The sequence below is a fragment of the Suncus etruscus genome, chromosome 12 (assembly GCF_024139225.1).
Source record: "Suncus etruscus isolate mSunEtr1 chromosome 12, mSunEtr1.pri.cur, whole genome shotgun sequence".
In the NCBI taxonomy this organism is placed as follows: domain Eukaryota; kingdom Metazoa; phylum Chordata; class Mammalia; order Eulipotyphla; family Soricidae; genus Suncus; species Suncus etruscus.
The window spans coordinates 46,236,931-46,259,935 of NC_064859.1; the positions used below are offsets into that span (position 1 = coordinate 46,236,931).

The following is a 23,005-nucleotide window of genomic DNA, read 5'->3' on the forward strand; positions in this document are numbered from 1 at the left end:
TGTTTCTAGATCACAGTAATTTATTGTACCTTATCAACACTCATCCAGGGAACATTTTGTCTTTTTATTCAAGTGAATACAGCATATAGAAAATCAGATGAAACATTATTTTATATGGTCTAATAACACATTGCCATATTTCTATATAGTATTTTTTATTTCAAAAATAAATAGGTAATATGAGTGAACGGTATTGTTTTCATTATTTTTGTTATATTTATTTTATTCTTAATAAAATGGCCTTGACTAATAACAAAATGACATTTTGTGGAAATATCTTTTCCTAGTTTTTGAGGGTTATGGGCCTTGGGACACTTTTGTGTGGTGCTAAGCACTTACTCCTTGATCTATGTCTGGGGTCACCTGCAGGTATTAGAAGTAGCATATGAGTGTTACAGCTCTTTTAGAATTTGTCCAGCAGGCCTTCTGGTCTCCAGCAGAAGGCACAAAAAAAAAAAAAAAAGAAAAAAAAAAAAGAAGTAGCCTATGAGTGCTAGAAATTCAAGATTCACAGTGCATAAAAAATTGCTCTACCCTTCTATTGTCTCTTTCTAGCATTTTAAGTGACTTTATGCTTGTATGATCATTTTTATCTTATTTTGATTTTCTGTACTTGTAAATCTAATAAAGCATTTTAGAAAATGTTTGAACTTAGAGTTTTCTCAAGAGAGAAATAGAACAATTGAATTACAGTTTATTTGTGGAATGACCAAAAATCAGGTGAGGGGATAATTTGGTAAAAAAAGTGAGATTATAGCAGAATGCTATATACAGGAAATAGGTTATAAAACTAATGAGAGGGGGAAGGCCAGAAAAATAAGAACACAGCCTGTGGTGGAAGATTATTGCCACATTTGATTGTGATGTAAGAGCATCCTACCATAAAGTTATAAATATTTATATTTTAATAGACCTGCCCTACTCCAATAAAAATAGAAACAAGAAGCAAAAAAAATGGTGAAATAAGGACAAAGCAGGAATTTGTAAGTGGGCTATGTTGAGATAAAAGATAAAGCTACATAATATTTTTTAAAAAGGACGAAAGCAAAAGTGTAAAAGCAGCATAAGAAAAAAATTATTAATTTTGACCCCTCCCTCAGAAGATGAACTGCTCAAAACTATGCAAATTAAAACATGCTCACTCCTCTGCCCCAAGCAGAATTGCTCTACATGTTGTCCACCTGACTTTTTGCATGTCCCACAGTCTCCTATTACAGGATCATGGATCTCAGCCAACTCTCTTCTTTTATCTCTTTCTAATTATTACTATTCCAGGAAAGTGTATGTTTGTTTCAAAGTATGTCAGGGCCATGGGAGTTGGGCATCTGATTGTTTCTGTAAAGGGCAAAGCTACATTTGTCCCTAACTGTTGGCCAGCCAGTATTGGGAAAGTGTCCTCAACTGTGACTATTGCCAAGGAGCAACCTGTTATCACCACCCTTGGCACCTTGACACTCTTCATCAAAAGGTTCTGAAAGGTTCCATTGCTAGGGTGGTCTTGGACTATGGTATGTGGGTATGTCAAATAAACATTAACTTTCAGGTTATGCTTAAAACTTTTACTTCCCAAATCATGTATATACTACCTTTTCTATTCAGTTTAAGATTCCGCAAGGTCCAAAATGATACAGGATCTAGTACTCTTTCTATATAGATTTCATTGTAACTCATGCATGTCACATTCTCCTTGAGAAATCATCAGGGATTCTTTTAGGTAAAAATTTGCCTTCGCTGTTTCTTATTCCTGGAAAATTCTTGATAGTCATACCTGTGTAGATTACATTCTCAGAAACAAGCATTTTGTTCACATGTAGCATTTTAATAGTTTAATCCTGGCCTATATCTTTCAATTTTAATAGCCACTGTTCTCTCTATCTCTTAGAACATCTCTTAGACATGCTTAATAATCAATTTTAGGGTCACATACAGAGATATTATAGATGACCCTGGTCCTCTCCTCATCCCATAATTGGAATTTGGGGAGTATATCAAGAGATCATGACCACCTGTTGATCCAAAGATGGATTAATGAAATTAAAATATTAATATTTATTTCCCTATACTTAAATATATGTTTTATCTCCAAATTCCATCGTGCTATTCATTTTCTCTTTCTTTGTCCCTTCATTTATATTTTAAGACTAGGGTTTATAGTACTCAGGATTGTTCTTGACTCTGCTCAAGGGTTATTTCTGTTGTATTTGGGGGCACATATGTTTCTTTGAAAATAGATAGAAAGTAACTTCTGCAAGTACCTTTGGTGAGAATAGTATGCTATTGATAAACAGAATAAATATTTATGTTTAGGCATTGATTTTATCCTAAAATATTAACCACATCACTATCTCAGAATGTGTGCTTCAAACCCATTTTCTTCCAGGACTTCTTTTGTAAGAGTTTAAAAATATTGCAGTTGTCTTTGCGAGAAAGAAGTGTAAGCTGAATATTTTAAGGGTGGAAAGAACCACAGAAAGGGAAGTAATGACTTTTATAAAAAACGCTGGATGATTGCAAAAATACTAAGGAACACAGTACTAAATGAGTTCAATTAAAAAACCAGTTGTCTACCTAAGAGAATCTGTAGATTTTATTATAGATCTCAGAAGCTTGACAGCTGTTTATGAGTGCATATTTATTTGAGAGAGGGAAAAAAAGCACAACATGGTATGGCTACATTTATACTTTAGAGATAAAACCTGAAATATTAAATATAAAGTACTCTCAAATTCCTATTTTTCTTAGCAGAGGACAGCTTATTTGTTATGTTCATTATGAGCTTTCAATTTAAATCTAACAAGAATTGGCTAACAGCAATTCTCTCCCTAGACCTAGATCCAGAGAGAAACTACGAGCTCTTGAAAAGATCCAACTTTTCGTAACTGATGATAATTCTCAAGTGTTTTCTTAAGGAGAATTGGTGTTTCTGGGTTGGAAAATAAGAATATATGGTCTGTAGAGTTCAGGTTAGGTTGGCACGTGGAGAGAAGTCAGGAATTTAAGAGGTGAAATCCTAAGATCCTGCCAACATGAGGATGTTTTGGTTTATTTTTAGCAGTTTCTGTGAGCCACAAGCATGGGCACTGTCACTTCTTATTGTTTAACAGTAGGCTATTATGATCTTCAGCAAAACTGACATCTTAACTGAGTGGTTTTTACTTGTGATCAGCAAATGAGCATCATATGTAATGCTAAGCATTTTCTATGCATCATCTTCCACCATCGGTATCGTGTTATCCTGAAAGTAGTCATTGTGAAGAGATGGGAAGGAACAGAAGATACCAATTCATTAGTCAGATACGACTTAGGCATTAAAAATAACCTAACATTTACTCAGAATCAGGAACAGATACAGCTAAACTTTTATAATTAGGAAAATAGGGATTCACCTTCGAATGGATAGAAGGCACTGATGAAAATTCTTGTGGACAAATACAGGTGCAGACAGAGAAATACTAAGGGTGACAGGATAATAGAGGCTGATACCAAATTAAAACATTTCTGACATAGGACCTGTTTATCTGTGCATCTACTCAAGTTTGATCTAGCATAAGGCTATCAAATGTTTTAAGATTGTCATATTTCCTGAGTCTTAGCTCTCAGAAAACTTGCTTCTTTGGAACCTAAGTATTCAATAATCCCACAGTGTGTCATTTTTGAGACTGTAGATTTCACAGAAACTCATGGCATTACTTTGCTCCTCAGAGAAACTGCTGTCTCTGCATCCAGGTACATTTCTGCCCTGTAATATACTGCAACTTCAAGTCTTTTTTGTCTTTAGATTGCTATTGATATCTTCTGTATTACTTCATGGAACCATTGGTTAAAAACTTTCTTAAATTACCCACAATGCTCTCAGAGAAGCAAGATGGTTCCCTTTGAAAACCAGTTATCAACCTGTTGGGGATAAAAATGTGGTAAAGGTGCTTGCAGAAATCAAGGAGACAGAGATATTTGATTTCAAGCGTAGATAATTTGACAGTATGGAGACATCCAATTGGGGTTAACTTAATAGTGAATAAAAAAGGAGAAAAAGAATACTTTTTGGTGTTTAAGCTAAATGTTATTATATATAATAAATCCTGGCAACATAGGACTATAAGGTTCTCCCAAAACAAGCACTCTATTTTTCTTCCATTATAATTATGATTTGTTTTTAGAAATATTATACAAGAAATTACATTATTTATTACAGTATGTAGATTATAGCTATGTAACTAAATTTCGCCCTTGTTATTTTAAGAGAGGTTATTTGTATAAATATTGGGTAATTTTTATCAGAGAGATAGATAACTTGATTAGTGTGTGACACTATTTCTCCATTTTCACTAGTAAGAAACTGGGGAGTTCTGTGTCTTTGCTTCAGTCCATCAGGTTAGAAAGATTCACTTATTTCTTAGCAAAGTGAATATTGAGATTAATAAGACATAAAATATTAAATATAAATGAGATTTTGATTTATTTTGAAATTGTACAAAATCCTTTTGAAAGATTTACAGTATATTGACTAGGGATTTGGTAAAAATGCATCTAGTGAAATTTGTCTTATAAAACTATTTTGTGTTAAAATTGATATTGTAAGGTCATAAACAAAGAGAAAATTATTTTAGTATTTTATCAAAGGCAGAACCCATAAACAAGACATAGATGACACTACTGATCCATTTGCTGATGAAGTTTGTCAACTTTCTTCATTATTAATTTACTTATTTCTGATTTTTTCTTTCTCCCAAAATTATCTTTTCTCAATTTATAAGCATTCATTCTTTATATAAGAAAATTATAGCAAACAGTAAGAATACCAAATTTTAAAAGATGTACTCCTCTTTGAAGAAGGAGGTGATATATAAATTAAATTTTTTACTTTAAGGGAGATATGGTTTAATTTTAATTAATTAATCCATTATGTACTTATTTGTATTTATTCAACATTTTGGCACTAAACACAATGAGAACTGCAAACTGAGAGCTCCAATTATTTTCTAATTTAGGTTATAAAATGTTAAAATTGTTTTATTTTATAATATATCTCTAAAGTTATAGCAGTAGGAATAATAAATGAGAACACAAAAATGTTTCAGATTAATTTTATAAACTTACTAGCAATAGTTATTTTAATATATCTCTTTCAGAAAGTGTTTTGGGGGACTGGAGTGATAGCACAGTTGGTAAGATATTTATTTGTCTTGCATGAAACTGAACTAGGTTCAATCACTGGCATCCAATATGGTCCTCTGAGCATGCTAGGAGTGATTTCTGTGTGCAGAGCCAGGAATAACCCCTGAGTGTGTCCAGGTATAGCAGATGTGGCTCAAAGATGTCACAAAACAATAACAGCAACAAATGTTTTTTCTGTTATAAAGAATGATACTAAACTAAGGATATGGGCACTGTTTTGTCATACAGTTTCTAGACACTCACTTCGTTTTACAAGCAATACTGAAAGAGTCATACATAAAACAATTTGACTCAAGCATAAAATTTAGTGAGTTACAAAATTTTAATATATATATATTTAATTATCACAAAGTGGGACAAAATAAATATTCCAAATTCCAGGAAATTCTCTTCTGTTTGGCAGGTTTGAGATGCCATATGGAGTTCAGGGTGTGGATCCTTGTCCAGCCTCATGCAAAGTAAGCACACTACCTGTTGTGCGATTTCTCAGCCATGTCTATTGATTTATAGTATAAATTTATTTTATATTTGGATAAAACAATTTAACATAAGTTTTAATTTTTTATCAGTTTTACAGTGTATCATGCTCTCCTAGTAAATGTACTTTCTATATTGTAGAATGGATACAGGGCAGCACTGTAGCCTATCATATAAATGTGTTTCAGCATCCTGGTTAAAACATGGATGTGGAAATTAAATAAGACCAAGATATAAAATACAATTTTCCATAATTTATGTTCTTTTCATATTACATGAAATTAGATGGTTGTAAAATTTTTACGAAAGATACAGCTTAATATTCTGGGATAATGATATATTTACAAATATCAATATTTTGATCAATTATTAAAGATCTATTTGGGCTGAGATGCATTTGTCAACATATTTTTTAAACGTGGTCATTTGTCAATAAATAAAATATATTTTTATCAATGTTAAAATAAAACCTATTGGAGACAAGAATTCTTGAAATTGCAAACAAAGACCATTTTTTTTTCTGAAGAATGACCATTCCTTTTCATAGTAGTGTCATTCCAGTAGTAAAATAAGAAATCTGTTGGAAAAGTTATAGTAATGTATCCAACAGAGTTATTTCATATTTTTTATTTTAATTTTTTTTGTTTTTGTTTTTTCGGTCACACTCAGCAACTCTCAGGGTTTATCCCTGGCTCAGAAAAGTGAGTACTCTCAGGAGTGCCTGGCAGGCTCGGGACCATATGGGATGTTGGGATTCGAACCACCATCCTTCTGCAAGCAAGACAAACATCTTACCTCCATGCTATCTCTCCGTCCCCCAACACAGAGATTTTAAATGGTAAAACAGAAGGCTCAACTAGCACCAACCACAGCCCAAATTTTTTGTTACTTCTTTGAAATTGATGTTTTTTTTTTCACCATTTCCAGCAACTACTAACAACTACTACTAATACATCAACTATTCACTACTCATAATAGTTTGAGACACCAACAGCACTTTGACCATGTGAACATAGAAGAAAAATAACTATATTTGCAACTTTACATATTTATCAGGATGAATAGCATACAGAAAGATCTTGGTGTACCTGTCAATATTTTACAAAATAAAGCTGAACTATTTGAACATTCAACATGTAAAAATGTTTAAAATAGAAAATTTACTACTTGTAAATTTTATTAATTTGATAAAATTATAGTCCAAGGTAAATGGCATTGAGCCTTCTCTCCCACCTTTTCCCACACACCCTCCACTGAAAACCCAAAAGCCCTTGCCCATTTTCTATCAGAAAAAATGCTCAACTCCCCAATTAAAATCTAAGAGAAAATAATGGCTCCCAACAATTCTCCCAGGTATTGGCTGATACCTCTATGGTGGGGAGCAGGGATAGATTTTCTTTTCTGCATGAAATACAGCAGCCACATACCACCTCTTAAACCCTTCAACAGAAATGGCCCAGCTGGGTAACTTAACCTTATCAAACTTCCAAGCCACCATTTTTGTTTCAGAACAATATGTAAGCTCTGAACCATATGTTCAGCTATGTTACACTTCAGTAACCTATAGTAATATCATTCCAGTAGAAACATAGGAAGTCTGATGGAAAAGTTACAGTAATGGACCAAGGTCAGTGAGTTTAAACAGTAAAGTAGAAGGTTCAACCAGCACCAACCACAGGCCAGCTTTATCTTTTTAAAGACCTACTTTGATGATCTTTTTTTTTCCTCGTGATTTCCAGTGTCTGTGGTCAACTTTGAGGGGAAAAGCAGAAAAAACAAACAAACAAACAAACAAACAAACAAACAGATGTATGTGAGATTCAGTAGCCAGGATTTTATTTGACACACTGACTTTAGATAACTCCATGGATTGAAAGAGCAATTATTTTATATTTACCCTTATTAATCTAAATGTTTATAACTTCAATTGCCCTTGTGTTGTAACAAGCACTCTGAATTAAATTTGTGCCTGCATTGAGGCTGGTTATGGAGGTTGAGTGGAGATTGGAAAGTCTGATGAGCAGAACTTCACAGTGGTAGGATTGGCATTTGAATGTTTAGTAACTGAAATGAATGTATTGCGAACAACTTGATAAAAATTTGTGTTATAAGAAACATTAGATAAATGAAATTAATATTAAAATAAGTATCAGTAAAAATGTGTCAAAAATTATGAACCAAAGAAGGCAGACAATTAAAGGTATCATCATCCAATAGGAAGTTAGAAACAGCAGAAAGATGTATACTATGTGCAAATTTTAAATTCAAATTCTGATAGCAAATAAGACTCATTACACAACTGGGTCTCTTTAGGCAGCTTGAAAAAATATGGCAGGATAGCACCATGCCACTGTGTGCTCACTTCACAATTTGCCACAGACTGATCACTGCCGAAAAAGATCCCAATAACAATGAGAAACTCTGGTGTAGCTTAAACACTGGTGTAGTTTAAAGGAACTGATTGCTGCAGATGGATGAGTTTTCATGGATAAATAGAAAGGCCTAGTCAGGAGTTATATTCAGTAGAATTTGTGGCAGAACAATATGATCATTGTCAAAAAAATTCCTCTAGGTCACCAGATCTTTCACAACCTAATATTAGCTTAAAGAAATAGAAGATGTTTGAAACAGGATGTGACTTGGTCTGAGCTATGTGATGGTAAAAGAACATTCAAGAGGACAAGACAGCTTAGGATATGTCAGTGTACTGATAATCTAATATTCAGAATGACATTGCAGAGGTCACAGAAGTGAGACACAAGCTCAAAATAAGCTTGGGGCCTCTGATTGAGTAGGTCTCTGGGCTGTTTAGGAAAGACATTTTTGCTGCTTATAATAAGTTTCTCTGGGCAGTGAGTGAGCAGGAAAATATGAAGCCACTTTCAGGAACTGAGCAACAGAACTGAGTTACTGAGGATTCTGAAGTCTTCTGGCCAAAGTTGATGATTTGAAAACAGAGAACACAGCTTGCTATGCAAGCTGGATAATCTAATCCTGACAGTCTTTGAAATCCAGACTTAATTGAGGGACAGATTGGGGTTCTAATGGATAACCTCAGTGGGGCTTCAAAATTACCAATTATCTAGGGATCTCTCCCTCACACAGAATATTATCCTTGAAGTTACAAGAACAAAACACAATAAGGCAACACAGTAGATAAAGATATTTATTATTCTCTGAAAAATCAGGCTTTGAGCATACAAAATGGAGCATATTGAAGCTGAGGAAGAAGGATAATGAGGTGAAGTGTCAAGGTTTGAAAGTTGATATATATTTTCTGCCAGCTTCAACAATGAGACTTGAAGACTCTCTAGGATCAGTTGAGTAATAAAGTCACCAGGTGGATGACTAAGCTGACCTACCCCTCAAACTTGCACACATAGGGGAGTGGTTTTCGGCAGTCATGACTTTGCCACTTCTCATAGCCTAAAGAGACAAGAATAGGTGAAGAGAGTGGGGCTGAGAGACCTGGAAAAATGGTACAAAAGCCTGGCACCCAAAGTCATATCTTCCTCCATTTAATCATCTCAGGCTCCAGAGAAAGGTGACAAATGAAAGCAGAAGAGAGGATATAAAAAGAAAACCAAAGCCAAGTTTAGAGTTTGTCCACCTCCAAATGACCAGTCTTATAAACAGGTTATGAGTAAAAGGGCATTGGAATGGATTGAAAATGAGAGCTTCTTTCCATCTTACCTGTGCTTTGAACAAGGCTTCCACAGTAGCCTGCTACAGTTGGGGCACCTTTGTCCCAGGCAGCATAGTTTAACACATCATTGCTGATCCACTCCCATCCACCTCCATTGGGTTGTCTGCCCTATGGCAAAGGGGACCAAATGACTTTCAACGATATTGGGATGTTCTAGGGAGTAATTCTTCATTGAAACCCCAGAATAACATCCAGAATCAACGGGGATTCTTTTGTCTCTTCCTGACATAAAAAAACTCTATGACATTCTCCCTAAGGCCATACACTAACTTGCAAGTGTCAATAGTTTAAAGACCAGTAGAAACTTTCATAGAGGCAAGGATTATATGAGGCTACATGGATTGTTAAACCTTAGGACCTGCAGGCTGTATAGTTTCTCGAGAGTATAGTGACTCCATTATTCTCTACCCATAAAGCAGCACAATTTAGAAATTTCTTACATGTTCCCATACAAATTCTAGGGATTCCTCATTGAACTATGTATGAAAACTTATATATTTAAGATTGATGTTACTTTCAGATGAGGGCATTCCATATAACCCAGAGCTTCATGTAGTCTCAAGTCTTCATTCTCCAGAATGACTTATAATTTCAATAAGTTCCACAGATTCTCAGTGTATTTCATGGTTAGGTAGAGGAGGAAGAATAGACAGGATGGCCAAGTTACAATGAAGGCCATAAGGGTGGAGGTGATGAAATCTTACCTCTGTGGGGTCATGGAGTCCAATCCAGATGTGAGAGACTGAAGTACCACTGTTCTTGATGAGTGAGGCCACAAAATAAGCCTCTGACCCAGTGAGCACAGACACAAGGTGTCCTTTAGGCCTCTTCTGGCAAGCATACTGTGAGAGGAAGGAAGAGGTTGAAGGAAGCTTGGCACTTAGGAACACTGGGGCTTGGGAACTGGAGAAAAAAATGCAATAGTACTTGAAGTAATTCATTGTGCTATCATTCTACCTATGATAGTCTCCAAAGTGAATGGAGGCTCCCCTCATTGTCTCTGTTGTCTCAGAAATGGCACCCACAGCCCCACATGCAATCCCTACTACTTACATCTGCATCCATCCAGGATTTTTCTGCCAAAAACAGAGCATAGCAGTGGGAGCCATAGGCCAAGGAACCTCTGGGGCAACTGATTCTTGGAGAAAGCTGCCCCTTCAGCAAGTCTTCACCTAGAGGAAAAAAATCAAGGACAGGTAGAGAAAAATAAAAACAAATAATGGAAAGAAAAAGACAATTAGGGTAGTGAATGAGACAAATGATTGAAGGAGGGACTCCCAATACATGTCAATCTCTCTTGGTTTTCAGCATGTTCTCATTAAAGGAGGAACAGGCTGCTCTTCTTTTCAACCTGCATTTCATAAATTGCCCAACTGTCCTCTGTCTGTATGGGCTGACAGTTGGTCTCTTAAAGAACTCACAGTCTTTCTGCTCTCTCAGGACACCCTTATCTCTTTCAGTTCTGCTGCTCCCTGAACATGGATCACTCCCAAAAGAGGAGACAAGACTCATATCCACTGTGCCATCAACCAGTAGTTGTTACCAAAGGAAGCTAAGGTAGATGATTCTTGTCTGGTATGCACCTCAGTTCTATCATTGTTGTCACAAAGGAGTTAACTAGTTTATCCCATGAGATTCCCTGGCCCCACGATTTGCTGTGACAACACTCACCTTTCACTTGAGATTGGAGCATTAGGCAGGAGAGCAGCATCCAAGCAGCAGTGGAAAAGCCCATGGGAGGCAGCATCCTGTCAGATTGGACAAGGCTATGAAAGGAAAGAATAGAATTGTGGTCAACAGAGGACCAACTGCTCTATATCCAGTTTCATTAGTCTATATCTCAGGTATTAGTTGACCTGAATGACTGTGTCTCTCTACTGTGCAGATTTGATATTCTGAGTGTTCTCTCCATGAGACACCTATGGTTCACCAAGGCTGAGTCTATGAGTATTTTTGTCCTCTCAAGAAAGAAATTTATATGCTCCCTCAAACATCTGAGAGAAAATCTTGTCTTGAAGGATCTAGATTTAGCTCCTACTTACCTTTCTTGCTGGGATCTGTGATAGTTGGTCAGTTCTAAAGACCAGCCTTTTATAAGACCTTCTGAGGGAGGGGCACTGAAATGGATAGCACAAAGCTTGAAACTTGAGGGGGCTACTGGGAATGGCTAGGCATGGATTCCAGGAGATTCCAGAAATGGGAGGCGTCTCTTTTTTTAGCAATGGCTGGGAATTACCACAGATGTAGCCTTTCTTCTTGTAAACTTTCTTCTTGTAAACTATGTATTTCCCAGCACATTTCTCAGCACATATACAAACAAAATATATCAATCTTTTCTCAGTATTTCATGAAGTAGAATTTTGGCATAATTTTTCTTATATTTTTTCTTTTTTATGATTTGTACCTCCTGATTTATATGCTCAAAATTTTATTACGTGGTCATTCAGATATCTTTTATTTTTACTCAATATACCAGATAAATCACTATAACAAATATAGATACATAGAGCATTTACCTACATATACATATTTTAAATCAGTGACAAAGAGAACATAAGTGATCATTTATTACTCAACTAAAATATCATGGTTAAATTAATAATTATTTTAATGAATATCTCTTTTTGTATATTTCAACAACATTTTTTCCAATAAATGACACATGAGTCCATTATTTAGTAGTTTTTTATATATAATTTGTAATTATTAATGAAATTTAAACTTGGAAAATAAGGCTTGGAATAGTGACTCAATATATTGCTTCAATATTACATAGAGCTTTTGAGAACATAGAAAAATATTAAGTCTCAGCCAAGCCAGGAATTTAAGGCAAAACAATTAACTTTCCTTAAATCACAATTATTTTGCTGCTGATCCTATTTGCTCTAACTTTCTATTTAATGGAGGTATTTCACCTGTTTTTGTCTCTTTTTTTTTCTGCTCAGAGATTTTATACAGAATTTTGGGTTTGGGGATATGAAATCTTCTAATAGTACAATAAAATTCAGAGAGAGCTATGAAATATCTTGGCACCAAGACTACATTTCAAAGTCAAGGTCCAAGGATGAAGTGCCACTATAGTTTTCAGTACTAGGGATAATTAAAGACATTTAGTTGAGAAAGTTATATTCCCAGAGACACATAGGGGCAATGTGTTAGATGGGTTGACTATGTAAAAGACATATTTGTTACTATCTATCATTCAGTGCTTCAGATTGGTGTGAGTGTGGATATGCATATTTTATTATAAGGGCAAAATAGTAATTCTGTATCTTATATTTTACTGCTGGTATTGGCTCATTAGGTACCATTTTGTTTTAAAATTATTTTTTAGAAATATGAGAATAATTATCCATTTAAAATATGTCATAAAGTTAAAAAACCTATATGAACCATCTGACAAAAATGCTGAAACTTTGTATTTTCTGTCACCACAGTACTAATATCTAGAGCTCTACAAATTTTCATAAAAGCACAGAAAAATTTACAATCAGTTTTAATAACAATTAAGCATTGAGAAATATTATGTGTGGGAAAACTTGTAGCTGGCAATAGAAAGAGGGAGGTATTAATCTAGGACAAGAAAGTGGTTACAGCTGTGACGATTCCCAGCCATTGCTAGAAAGTGAAGACTCCCAATACTGGAATCGCCTGGAATCCATGCCTAGCCATTCCCAGTAGCTCACTCAAGTTTCAAGCTTTGTGCTATCTATTTCAGTTGACTCCCTCAGTCTTATAAAAGGCTGGTCTTTCTGACCTGACAAACCATCACTGATCCCAGCAAGAAAGGTAAGTAGGAGCTAAATTATGATCCTCATTAAGACAAGGCTTTCTCTCAGATGCTTGAGAAAATTCAGAATATCAAATCTTTTTGCTACAGTACAGGGAGACACAAGACATTCAGGTGAACTAATTCATGACAAAAGGACTAATAAAGAGGATATGGAACAGTGGTTCCTTTGTTTGGCCATTTCCATACCACACTTCTATTTCTTCCTCTGATAGCCTTGTGAAATCTGACAGGATGCTGCCTCCCATGGGCTTTTCCACTGTTGCTTGGATGCTGCTCTCCTGCCTAATGCTCCAATCTCAAGTGAAAGGTGAATGTTGCCACAGCAAATTGTGGGTTCAAAGAATCTCAACAAAGAAACTGGTCACCTCTTTTGTGACAATTATGATAAAATTGAGATGTATGCCATTGTAGCTTCCTTTGGTAACAACTATTGGTTGATGGTCCAATGGAGATGAGTCCTATCTCCTGTGAGTGATCCATGTTCAGGGAGCAGCACTACTGAAAGATATAAGGGTGTCTGGGGAAGCAGAAAGACTGTGACTCCTTTAAGAGACCAACTGTCAGCCCATACAGACAGAGGACAGTAGGGTGATTTATGAAATGCAGGTTGATCAGAATAGCAGCCAGTTCCTCCTTTAGTGAGAATGTGCTGAAAACCATGAGAGATTGACATGTATTGGGAGTCCCTCCCTCAATCTATTGTCTCATCCACTGAACTGTGTCTTTTTCCTTATATTATTTGATTTTCTTTTTCTCTATCTGTCCTTCATTTTTTTCCTCCAGGTGAAGACTTGCCGAAGGGGCAGATTTCTCCAAGAATCAGTTGCCCCAAAGGTTCCTTGGCCTATGGTTCCCACTGCTATGCCCTGTTTTTGGCAGAAAAATCCTGGATGGATGCAGATGTAAGTAGTAGGAATTGCATGTGGGGCTGTGGGTGCCATTTCTGAGACAACAGAGACAATCAATGGAGCCTCCATTCACTTGGGATACTATGGTATGTAGAATGATAACACAATTAGCAGTACTACTTCAAGTATTATTCTTGCATTTGTCCCTTCAGTTTCCAAACCCCAGTGTTCCAAGTGCCTCTTCTGCTCAATGTCTTCTTTCTTTTCACAGTATGCTTGCCAGAAGAGGCCTAAAGGACACCTTGTATCTATGCTCACTGGGTCTGAGGCTTATTTTGTGGCCTCGCTCATCAAGAATAGTGGTACTTCAGTCTCTCACATCTGGATTGGACTCCATGACCCTACAGAGGTAAGATTCCATCTTCTGCACACTACTGACCTTCATTCTAACTTGGCCATCCTGTCTATTCTTCCTCCCCTACCTAACCATGAAATATACTGAGTGTCTCTGGAACTTATTTTAATTATAAGTCATTCTGGATAATGAAGACATTGAGACTTCTTGATGCTCTGGGTTTTGTAATGCCCTTATTTCTAAGTAAAATCAGTTTTCACACTACTTAGCTCTCACACATAATTCAATGAGGAATTTTTAGGGCTTTTATGGAAACTTCTGGGAAATGCCTAAGATGTAGGTAAAGGAAGACGGGGTACTGTACTCTACAGAAACTCTACAGCCTGCAGATTATGAGATTTAAGAACCCATTGAACCTCATATAATCCTTGCCACTCTGAAAGTTTCCTCTGGTCTTTAAATTGTTGACCCTTGCAACTTAGAGCAGTACTTTATGTAGAATTTCCTTGAGTTATATTTAGTTCAAGAAGAGCCCCCTCCCCATAAAAATCCTTGCTCCAGGCTGTTACTTGTGGGTTCCAGTGAAGAAATTCTGCTCAGAAAATTCAGTACCAACGGAACTAAGTGATCATTTTTCCCCTTGTTCCATAGGGCAGACAACCCAATGGAGGTGGATGGGAGTGGATCAGCAATGATGTGCTGAACTATGATGCCTGGGAGAAAGGTACCCCAACTGGCACAGGTTACTGTGGGAGCCTTGTTCACAGCACAGGTAAGACGGAGAGAAGCTCTCATTTTCCAACCTTTCCCCTCCATCTTCTCTCCATAAATTATTTTAAGACTATCCTTTTGGAGTTGTGCAATCACCAAACTTCTCTTTGATTGTTCTTTTATAGCTTCTCACCTCTACTTTCATTTGCTAACTTTCTCTGGATAGTGAAATGATAAAATGGGAAGTGTATGTCTTTGGATGCCATGGCTCTGTACCAGTTTTTCATCTCTCTAAACCCCGTTCTTCACCTACTCTTGTCTCTTCAGGCTATGAGAAGTGGCAAAGTCAAGACTGTCGGAAACCACTACCCTATGTCTGCAAGTTTCAGGGATAGGTCACTGTTGTTTACTGGGTGAATTTAATACTCAACTGATTCTGGATATTCTTTCAGTCTCATGGTTGAGGCTGGCAGAAAATCTCAACCACCTTTCAACCCTGACCTAATCTCATCATCCTTTTCCCAATCTCAATACACTCCATTTTGTATGCTCAAAGCCTGATCTTTCAGAGAATAATAAATATTTTAATCCACTATGATGCCTTTTTGTGTTCTGTTCTTAGCCTTTTACTGATCATATTCTGTATAATTGAGAAATTAAATTTTTATTCGGTTTCCTCCAGAATCAAGAATTTTTCTAATTATGAATCTTTACTGAGGTTGTCATGAATACACCAACCCCTCTCAAATGCTGGATTTTACAGTCTGACTCGTTTAGACTTTCCAGCTAATACAGTCAACTGTGCTCATTGTGTTTTTTTATTATCGGAAGATTCCAAGAACCTGAATATAGTTCAATTCTGCTGCTAAGTTTTTAAAGTGGCTCTATGTTCCCCTGTTTCTCTATCTCCCACAAATAACTATCTATAGGCACCAAAAATATACTGCGTAAACAGCCTCGAGAACCACCTGATTGATCAGGCCCCAAAACTACGTTGAACAGAGTTCTCAATTCTTTGCCCTCAGTGGTGTCATTTTGAATATTAGCCTCTCAATAAACTGACTTTCCCTAAAGTGTCTCGTTCTGTTGAATGTTCTTTTCCATCCCATGGCTAAGACCACGTTGAATTTTGTTTCAACCATCTTCTCTTTCCTTAAACATTAGTTTTTGAAACATATAGGGTCTATTGACCTGGTAGGAGAGTTTTGCTGAAAATAATTCTGATACAACATTTACTGAACGCAACTACTGACTAGCTCTTTTAGTTTCTCCACTGAACCCATCTGTTCTGTGGCAATCAATTTTTGGAATATGGGCTAAACCAGAGTTTCTCAGCATTACAAGGGTCCATTTTCACTGTCATCAGTCTGCTGCACAAACTGATGTATCATGATATGTGGCCTCAGTGGCATAGTGCTGCTCTGGTATATTTTTTTTCAAGTTGCCTATTAGGACACAGGTATGTGATGTATATATTTAGTATCAAAATTTGAACTTGGAATTTGCACATGCTACACACTTTCTGCTCATTGTAAATCTCTTAGTTCTGAATGATCAAACTGAACCATTAATTGTCTGTCTTATTTGATCATAATTTTATGACAAACCTTTTAATGATATTTTATTTTTAATGTATATCATTTATCTAATGTTTAAAATAACACAATTTTATTAAATTGTTCATACTATATTAATTTAAGGTATTAAATATTCAAATACCAATTACCACAGTTACCTTCCCTCACCAGAATCCCCAGTCACTCACTGGTATTCATAACCTGCCTGCAGGCAAAAAGTAATTTCCTTTATATTGCTTCTTACAACACAAAGGCAATTGAAGTTATAAAAATTTAGATTAACAAGGGTCAATTTGAAATAATTGTTATATTTCTTCATTTTGTTAACTAAAGTCAAGTGTAAAATAAAAGCCTGGCTATGAGACATTCCATGATACATCTGTTTTCTTTGAAAATTTTCTTTGAAAATGGAAATGATACCAAGAAAAAAACAAAATACCACCAAATAGGTCTTTACAAGGAAGTAAGAAACAACGAGGCTATAGTTGGTGCTAATTGAGTCTTCTGTATTACTGTTTTAAACTCACTGAGCTTGATAAATTAGTGTGTAATTTTCCATCAGATTCCTATAATACTACTGGAATAACACTATTATAAGATATTCAGGTGTCATAAAATGAACACATTGCCTAGAATACTGCACCCTGACAGATTCTCTTTCAGGTGTGAAGAAAGTATGCATAACTTCCTGGGTAGACAGCAGCTCAGAACAGACTCAAAGCCAGCTTTAAAAGAAAAACTGAAATTTCTACTTTAAGGCACACTAAACTTCTAAACAAATATGAAACTACATTCCATAACAATTATCTCTCTCAATGTCATAACCAAATGCACCATTTAAGAGACATAGTGGCAAAATGAATCAAAATGTTGAATCCAACATTCTGCTGCCTATTAGAAACACATCTGAATAGTCATAACAAACAGACTCAAGATCAAAGGTTGAATGACAGTCATCCAAGCAAACAATTCTCTTAAAAAAAGCAGAAGTGGCCATATTAATATCACATATCACAATCTTTAGACTTAGAAAGGTTATAAAGGAAGAAGATGGGCATTTCATAATAATCAAGGGATATGTACAACAGGAAAAAAATCTAACTTCTAAATATGGGAGACCTCAACACTTCCCTGTAACTCCTTGATAGGTCAGCCAGGCTGAAAACAAGAATATACTAGCTCTGTAAGGAGAAATAAAAGAAAAGAAATAAATATCATTTAGCTATTTGTTTAAGAATTTGCTTCCCCTCCACCCATCATGCCATGTTCCTCTTTATCCTTCCCGCCATCAAAATGTGTTTATGCTCCCATTGGTTAAAATTGTTGTACTTGTACAAATCTGATTGGTTTATGTTTCAATCCTATGTTACTAAAATAGGCCCTGGATTGAGCTATTAGGAAAGGGGCCCTTGGGCTACTGTGAAGGTTAGAAGCGCTCAGGCCATGGGGGTACTGTTGGAAAGTTGTGTGCAGAAATAATGTTAACCGTATATAAACTTCTGATCTTCAATAAAAATAAGCTATTATAAAAAAAAGGAAAAGAAAAAAATATATGTACATACACATATATGTGTATATATACTTATACAGAGAGAAAAGAAAATATCTCACTCAGATGCAGCAGGGCAGGAGGAAATTAGGGAAAGTGGTGGCAGAAATAAAATAAAAGAAAGTGGACTAGTAAATATGTATAGGGCATTCCATCATTAGACAACTGAATAGACATTCTTCTCTAATGTACACATGTCACTCTCCAGGAGAGATTACATGCAGTCCCATAAAACATAATCCATAAAATAAAGAGGATAGAAATTTTCACTTATTTCTGAGATCACAACACACTGAAATTAGAAATGAATTACAAAGTGAAACAGAAGAAAAACTTTGACGTCTCACTACTGAACAACCAGTGAGTCAGAGATAAAATCAAAGAGGAATCAAAAGATTTTGGTAAAAAATGCAAATGAATACACAAATTATTAGAATTTGTGTGACGCAGCAAAATCAGTTTTAAGAGAATAATTTATAGCTTTGCAAGCACACATCAGGAAAGAAGACGAGGCCTACATAAATAGCTTAATGACAGAATCTATAAAATTAGAAAATAATCAACAAAATGAACTAAAAATAGATATGCAGAAGGAAAAAAACAAAGCTATGAGCAGAAATCAATGAAGTGGAAATCAATAAAAACAACTCAAAAGATCAACGAAGGCATAAGTTCTTAGAAAAGATAAACAAGATTGATAAACTACTAGCAAAACTCAAAAATAAAGGAAAAGAGAAACTTAATAAACTATATTAGTTGTAAAAAGGGAGAGACAACTACAGAAAAAAATGCTCCACTTCACTAATCTCTTAAATGAGATGTGAATCAAAACAATTACTAGTATGTACCATTTAATATCACAGAGACTTGCATACAGCACAAAGAACAAGAATAATGAGTGCTGGAGAGAATATGAGGAGAAAGAAATTCTCATTCCTTTCTTGATTCCCACTTAATGGTGAGAATGCCATCAAAAGTCAAGCCTTTATGGAAAACAATATGGAGATTCCTTAAAAAAAACTGGTCAATGAGATCCCATATGATCCAGCTATATCACTCCTAGGAATATATCCTAGGAACACTAAAACACAACCCAGATGTCCAACAATAGATGAATGGCTAAAGAAACTGTGGTACATATATACAATGGAATACAATGCAGGAGAGATGAAGTCATGAACATGGAAATTATTAAGCTGAGTGAAATTAGTCAGAAGTAAAGAGAGAGACAAACAGAATAGTCTCAATCATTTATGGGTTTTAAAAAAATAAAAAAGCAATATTGCGATAATGCATAGGGACAATAGAGATGAGCGCTGGAAGGACCAGCCCATGATTTGAAGCTTACCAATAGGAGTGGTGAGTTCAGTTAGAGAAATAACTATACTGACATCTATTATGACAATGATAGTGACTGAGAAAAATAGAATGCCTGTCTCAAATAGAGGCAGGGGGTGTGGAAGGAGGAAAATAGGGGGCATTGGTGGTGGGAAGGTTGCACTTGTTAAGGGAGTGTTCTTTATTATAACTAAAACCCAACTACAAACATGTTTGTAATCATGGTGCTTAAATAAAGATATTATTTTAAATAAAAAATAGACTCCATGTACATCCATGTATAGGAAAATTTCATGACTTCATCTCTCCTGATGGCTGCATGATATTCCATTGTGTATATGTACCCCAGTTTCTTTAGCCATTCATCTGTTGAAGGGCATCTTGGTTGTTTCCAGAGCCTGGTTATTGTGAATAGTGCTGCAATAAATATAGGTGTGAGGAAGGGATTTTTTTGTATTGTATTCTTGTCTTCCTAGGAATGGTATATCTGGTTCAAATGAGAGCTCAATTTCCAGTTTTTGGTGGAATCTCCATATCGCTTTCCATAGAGATTGGACTAGAATGCATTCCCACCAGCAGTGAATAAGAGTTCCTTTCTCTCCACATCCCCGCCAGCACTGATTGTTCTCATTCTTTGTGATGTGTGCCAACTTCTGTGGTGTGAGATGGTATATCATAGTTGTTTTGATTTGCATCTCCCAGATGATTAGTGATGAGGAGCATTTTTTATGTGCCTTTTGACCATTTGTATTGTGCCTTTTGGCCGTTTGTATTTCTTCTTTATCAAAATGTGTGTTCATTTCTTCTCCCCATTTTTTGATGGGATTAGATGATTTTTTCTTGTAAAGTTTTGTCAATGTCCTGTATATTTTGGATATAAGCCCCTTATCTGATGGTATTGGGTGAACAGTTTCTCACAATTAGTGGGTGGCTCTTGTATCCTGGACACTATTTCTTTTGAGGTGCAGAAGCTACTCAGCTTAATGTATTCCCATCTATTTATCTCTGCTTCCACTTGTTTGGAAAGTGCAGTTTCCGGGGCCAGGCGGTGGCGCTGGAGGTAAGGTGCCTGCCTTACCTGCGCTAGCCTAGGAGACAGACCGCGGTTCGATCCCCCGGCGTCCCATATGGTCCCCCAAGCCAGGAGCCACTTCTGAGCGCATAGCCAGGAGTAACCCCTGAGCGTCACCGGGTGTGGCCCAAAAACCAAAAAAAAAAAAGGAAGTGCAGTTTCCTCCTTGAAGATGTCTTTAGTCTCAATGTCATGGAGAGTTTTATCTTATGGTATCAGGTCTGATATCAAGGTCTTTAATCCATTTGTATTTTACCTTTGTAGATGGTGTTAACTATCATGCTGAGTGAAATAAGTCAGAGGGAGGGAGAGAGAGATGCAGAATAGTCTTACTCATCTATGGGTTTTAAGAAAAATAAAAGTCATTTTTGCAACAATCCTGAGACAATGAGAGGATGGCTGGAGATTCCAGCTCACTTCATGAAGCTCAGGACAAAGAGTGGTGAGTGCAGTTATAGAAATAACTACACTGAGAACTACCATAATCATGTGAACAAATGAGGGAACTGGAAAGCCTGTCTGGAGTACAGGTGGGGGTGGGGTGGTATGGAGAGAGATTTGGGACATTGGTGGTGGGATGTTGCACTGGTGAAGGGGGGTGTTCTTTACATGACTGAAACCTAATCACAATCATATTTGTAATCAAGATGCTTAAATAAAGATATTATAAAAAAGAAGTTGTATATTTAAATTTTTGGAATGACAAACAATTCTGACTTATATTTGGAGATAATTCAATCATCCTATGTTTTTATTCTAATTCTTTGGTTGTGTGCTTATTTTTTAATGGGGTCACACTTGCTATGCTTTGGAGTCACTTTTAATCACAATATGGGATGCCACACATTGAATCTGGGTTGGTGGCTTTCAACACAAGCACTCTATCCAATGTATTATTTCTCTGGCCCCTAATTACTTTTATCATTAAAAGGAGAAATAGACAAAAAAAAAGAAATAAAATAAAAAAGAGAGAAAAAGAAGGAAGGAGTGTGGGTAAACTCAGGATGTAGAAGTCAACATCTATTTCCAACTCTGTGAAGCTGACCTTTTAATGAATTTTCAGAGAAAAGGATGCTGTTTGGCTCCGCAGAGAGCTGATACAATAAAGGCAGAGAGATCTGGATTAATTCTATCGTTTTAAAATTACTTTCTTGTTTGCAAGAAATCAGTAGAATTTGGTTAACCCCTATCAGAAAACATTTCCAAGCAAAAATTAAGTGTATTTTTGAACTCACAATCTTTAAGCCCTTTGTTTGGCCGAGAGACCCATTTCTTATTTTTCTAAATACAGTTCTTCGGGCATAAATAAGATATGCAATGTAAGTATTACAAAAGAGTAGAGCTTTTTTTTTCAAAGAGTTTTCTATCTACACCTCAGAGAAAATTCAAAACAAGTTAATTGCCCAAAATAGAAGAGAACTTTCACCACATGTGAGAGCAGAGCAAAGAGTGGCCTCCTTCACTGCCTGTAGGGGAGTAGAAAGTGGCTAAAGTACTTGAGTTCTAATAAATCCTTCTAATTTATTGTCTCAGTACTGGCAAATGTTTGGGATAATTGTAATAAAGTTATTATTTAAAAAAAACTCTAATTCTTCCATGCCACACTCTTGATGAATCCCTATGGATTTATTACTCCTCACAAAACTTGTCAAAAAACACTAATACATTTATCGTTTCATATTCTTAATGATATCATTTGAAGCGCAAACACTTCTTCCAGCTTTTGGAGAAATCTCCATATTGCTTTCCACAAAGGTTGGACTAGATGGCATTCCCACCAGCAGTGAATAAGAGTTCCTTTCTCTCTACATTCCACCAGCACTGTTTGTTCTCATTCTTTGTGATGTGTACCAATCTCTGTGGCGTGAGATGGTACCTTATAGTTGTTTTGCTTTGCATCTCCCTGATGATTAGTGATGTGGAGCATTTTTTCATGTGCCTTTTAGCCATTTGTATTTCTTTTTTTCAAAGTGTCTGTTCATTTCTTCTCCCCATTTTTTGATGGGGTAGAATATTTTTCTTGTAAAGTTCTGTTAGTGCCTTGTATATTTTGGATATTAACCCCTTGTCTGATGGGTATTGGGTGAATAGTTTCTCCCACTCAGTGGGTGGCTCTTTTATTCTGGGCACTATTTTCTTTGAGGTGCAGAAGCTTCTCAGTTTCTCAGCTATACCACTCCTAGGGATATATCCTAGGAACACAAAAATACAATACAAAAATCCCTTTCTCACACCTGTATTCATTGCAGCACTGTTTACAGTAGCCAGACTGGAAACAGCCTAGATTTCCCTCAATAGATGAATGGTTAAAGAAACTATGGGACATATACACAGTGAAATATTATGCAGCCATCAGAAGAGATGAAGTTATAAAATTTTCCTATACATGGATGTATATGGAATC

At 36.0% G+C, this 23,005-nt stretch overlaps 2 protein-coding genes, 1 non-coding gene and 1 pseudogene across 3 annotated transcripts; 3 read left to right on the forward strand and 1 right to left on the reverse strand.

The window, feature by feature from the left end:
- The window catches only part of LOC126024534 (small integral membrane protein 8-like), a 1,114,930-nt pseudogene that overhangs the window by 685,417 nt on the left and 406,508 nt on the right, over positions 1-23,005 (forward strand).
- Positions 388-449, forward strand: LOC126025353 (U7 small nuclear RNA). The gene has a single exon (XR_007501364.1). It is a non-coding gene; the product is annotated as a U7 small nuclear RNA (small nuclear RNA).
- LOC126024525 (lithostathine-like) lies at positions 9,011-11,105 on the reverse strand. The gene is made up of 5 exons (XM_049784962.1): positions 11,030-11,105; positions 10,412-10,530; positions 10,063-10,200; positions 9,346-9,466; positions 9,011-9,078 (listed from the first exon to the last, which is right to left on the reverse strand). Exons 1-5 carry the CDS (start codon positions 11,103-11,105, stop codon positions 9,011-9,013), a joined length of 522 nt encoding a protein of 173 aa, XP_049640919.1.
- LOC126024524 (lithostathine-like) lies at positions 13,383-15,460 on the forward strand. The gene is made up of 5 exons (XM_049784961.1): positions 13,383-13,458; positions 13,935-14,053; positions 14,271-14,408; positions 15,006-15,126; positions 15,393-15,460. The coding sequence occupies exons 1-5, from the start codon at positions 13,383-13,385 to the stop codon at positions 15,458-15,460; spliced, it is 522 nt and encodes a 173-aa protein (XP_049640918.1).

Coding starts and splice junctions, on each gene's coding strand:
- LOC126024525 (XM_049784962.1), bottom strand. CDS start 11,105: ATGCTGCCTCCCATGGGCTTTTCCACTGCTGCTTGGATGCTGCTCTCC. Junction 10,531..11,029: donor GCTCCAATCTCAAGTGAAAG/GTGAGTGTTGTC, acceptor TTTTTCCTCTAG/GTGAAGACTTGCTGAAGGGG. Junction 9,467..10,062: donor GACTCCATGACCCCACAGAG/GTAAGATTTCAT, acceptor CCTTTGCCATAG/GGCAGACAACCCAATGGAGG.
- LOC126024524 (XM_049784961.1), top strand. CDS start 13,383: ATGCTGCCTCCCATGGGCTTTTCCACTGTTGCTTGGATGCTGCTCTCC. Junction 13,459..13,934: donor GCTCCAATCTCAAGTGAAAG/GTGAATGTTGCC, acceptor TTTTTCCTCCAG/GTGAAGACTTGCCGAAGGGG. Junction 14,409..15,005: donor GACTCCATGACCCTACAGAG/GTAAGATTCCAT, acceptor CTTGTTCCATAG/GGCAGACAACCCAATGGAGG.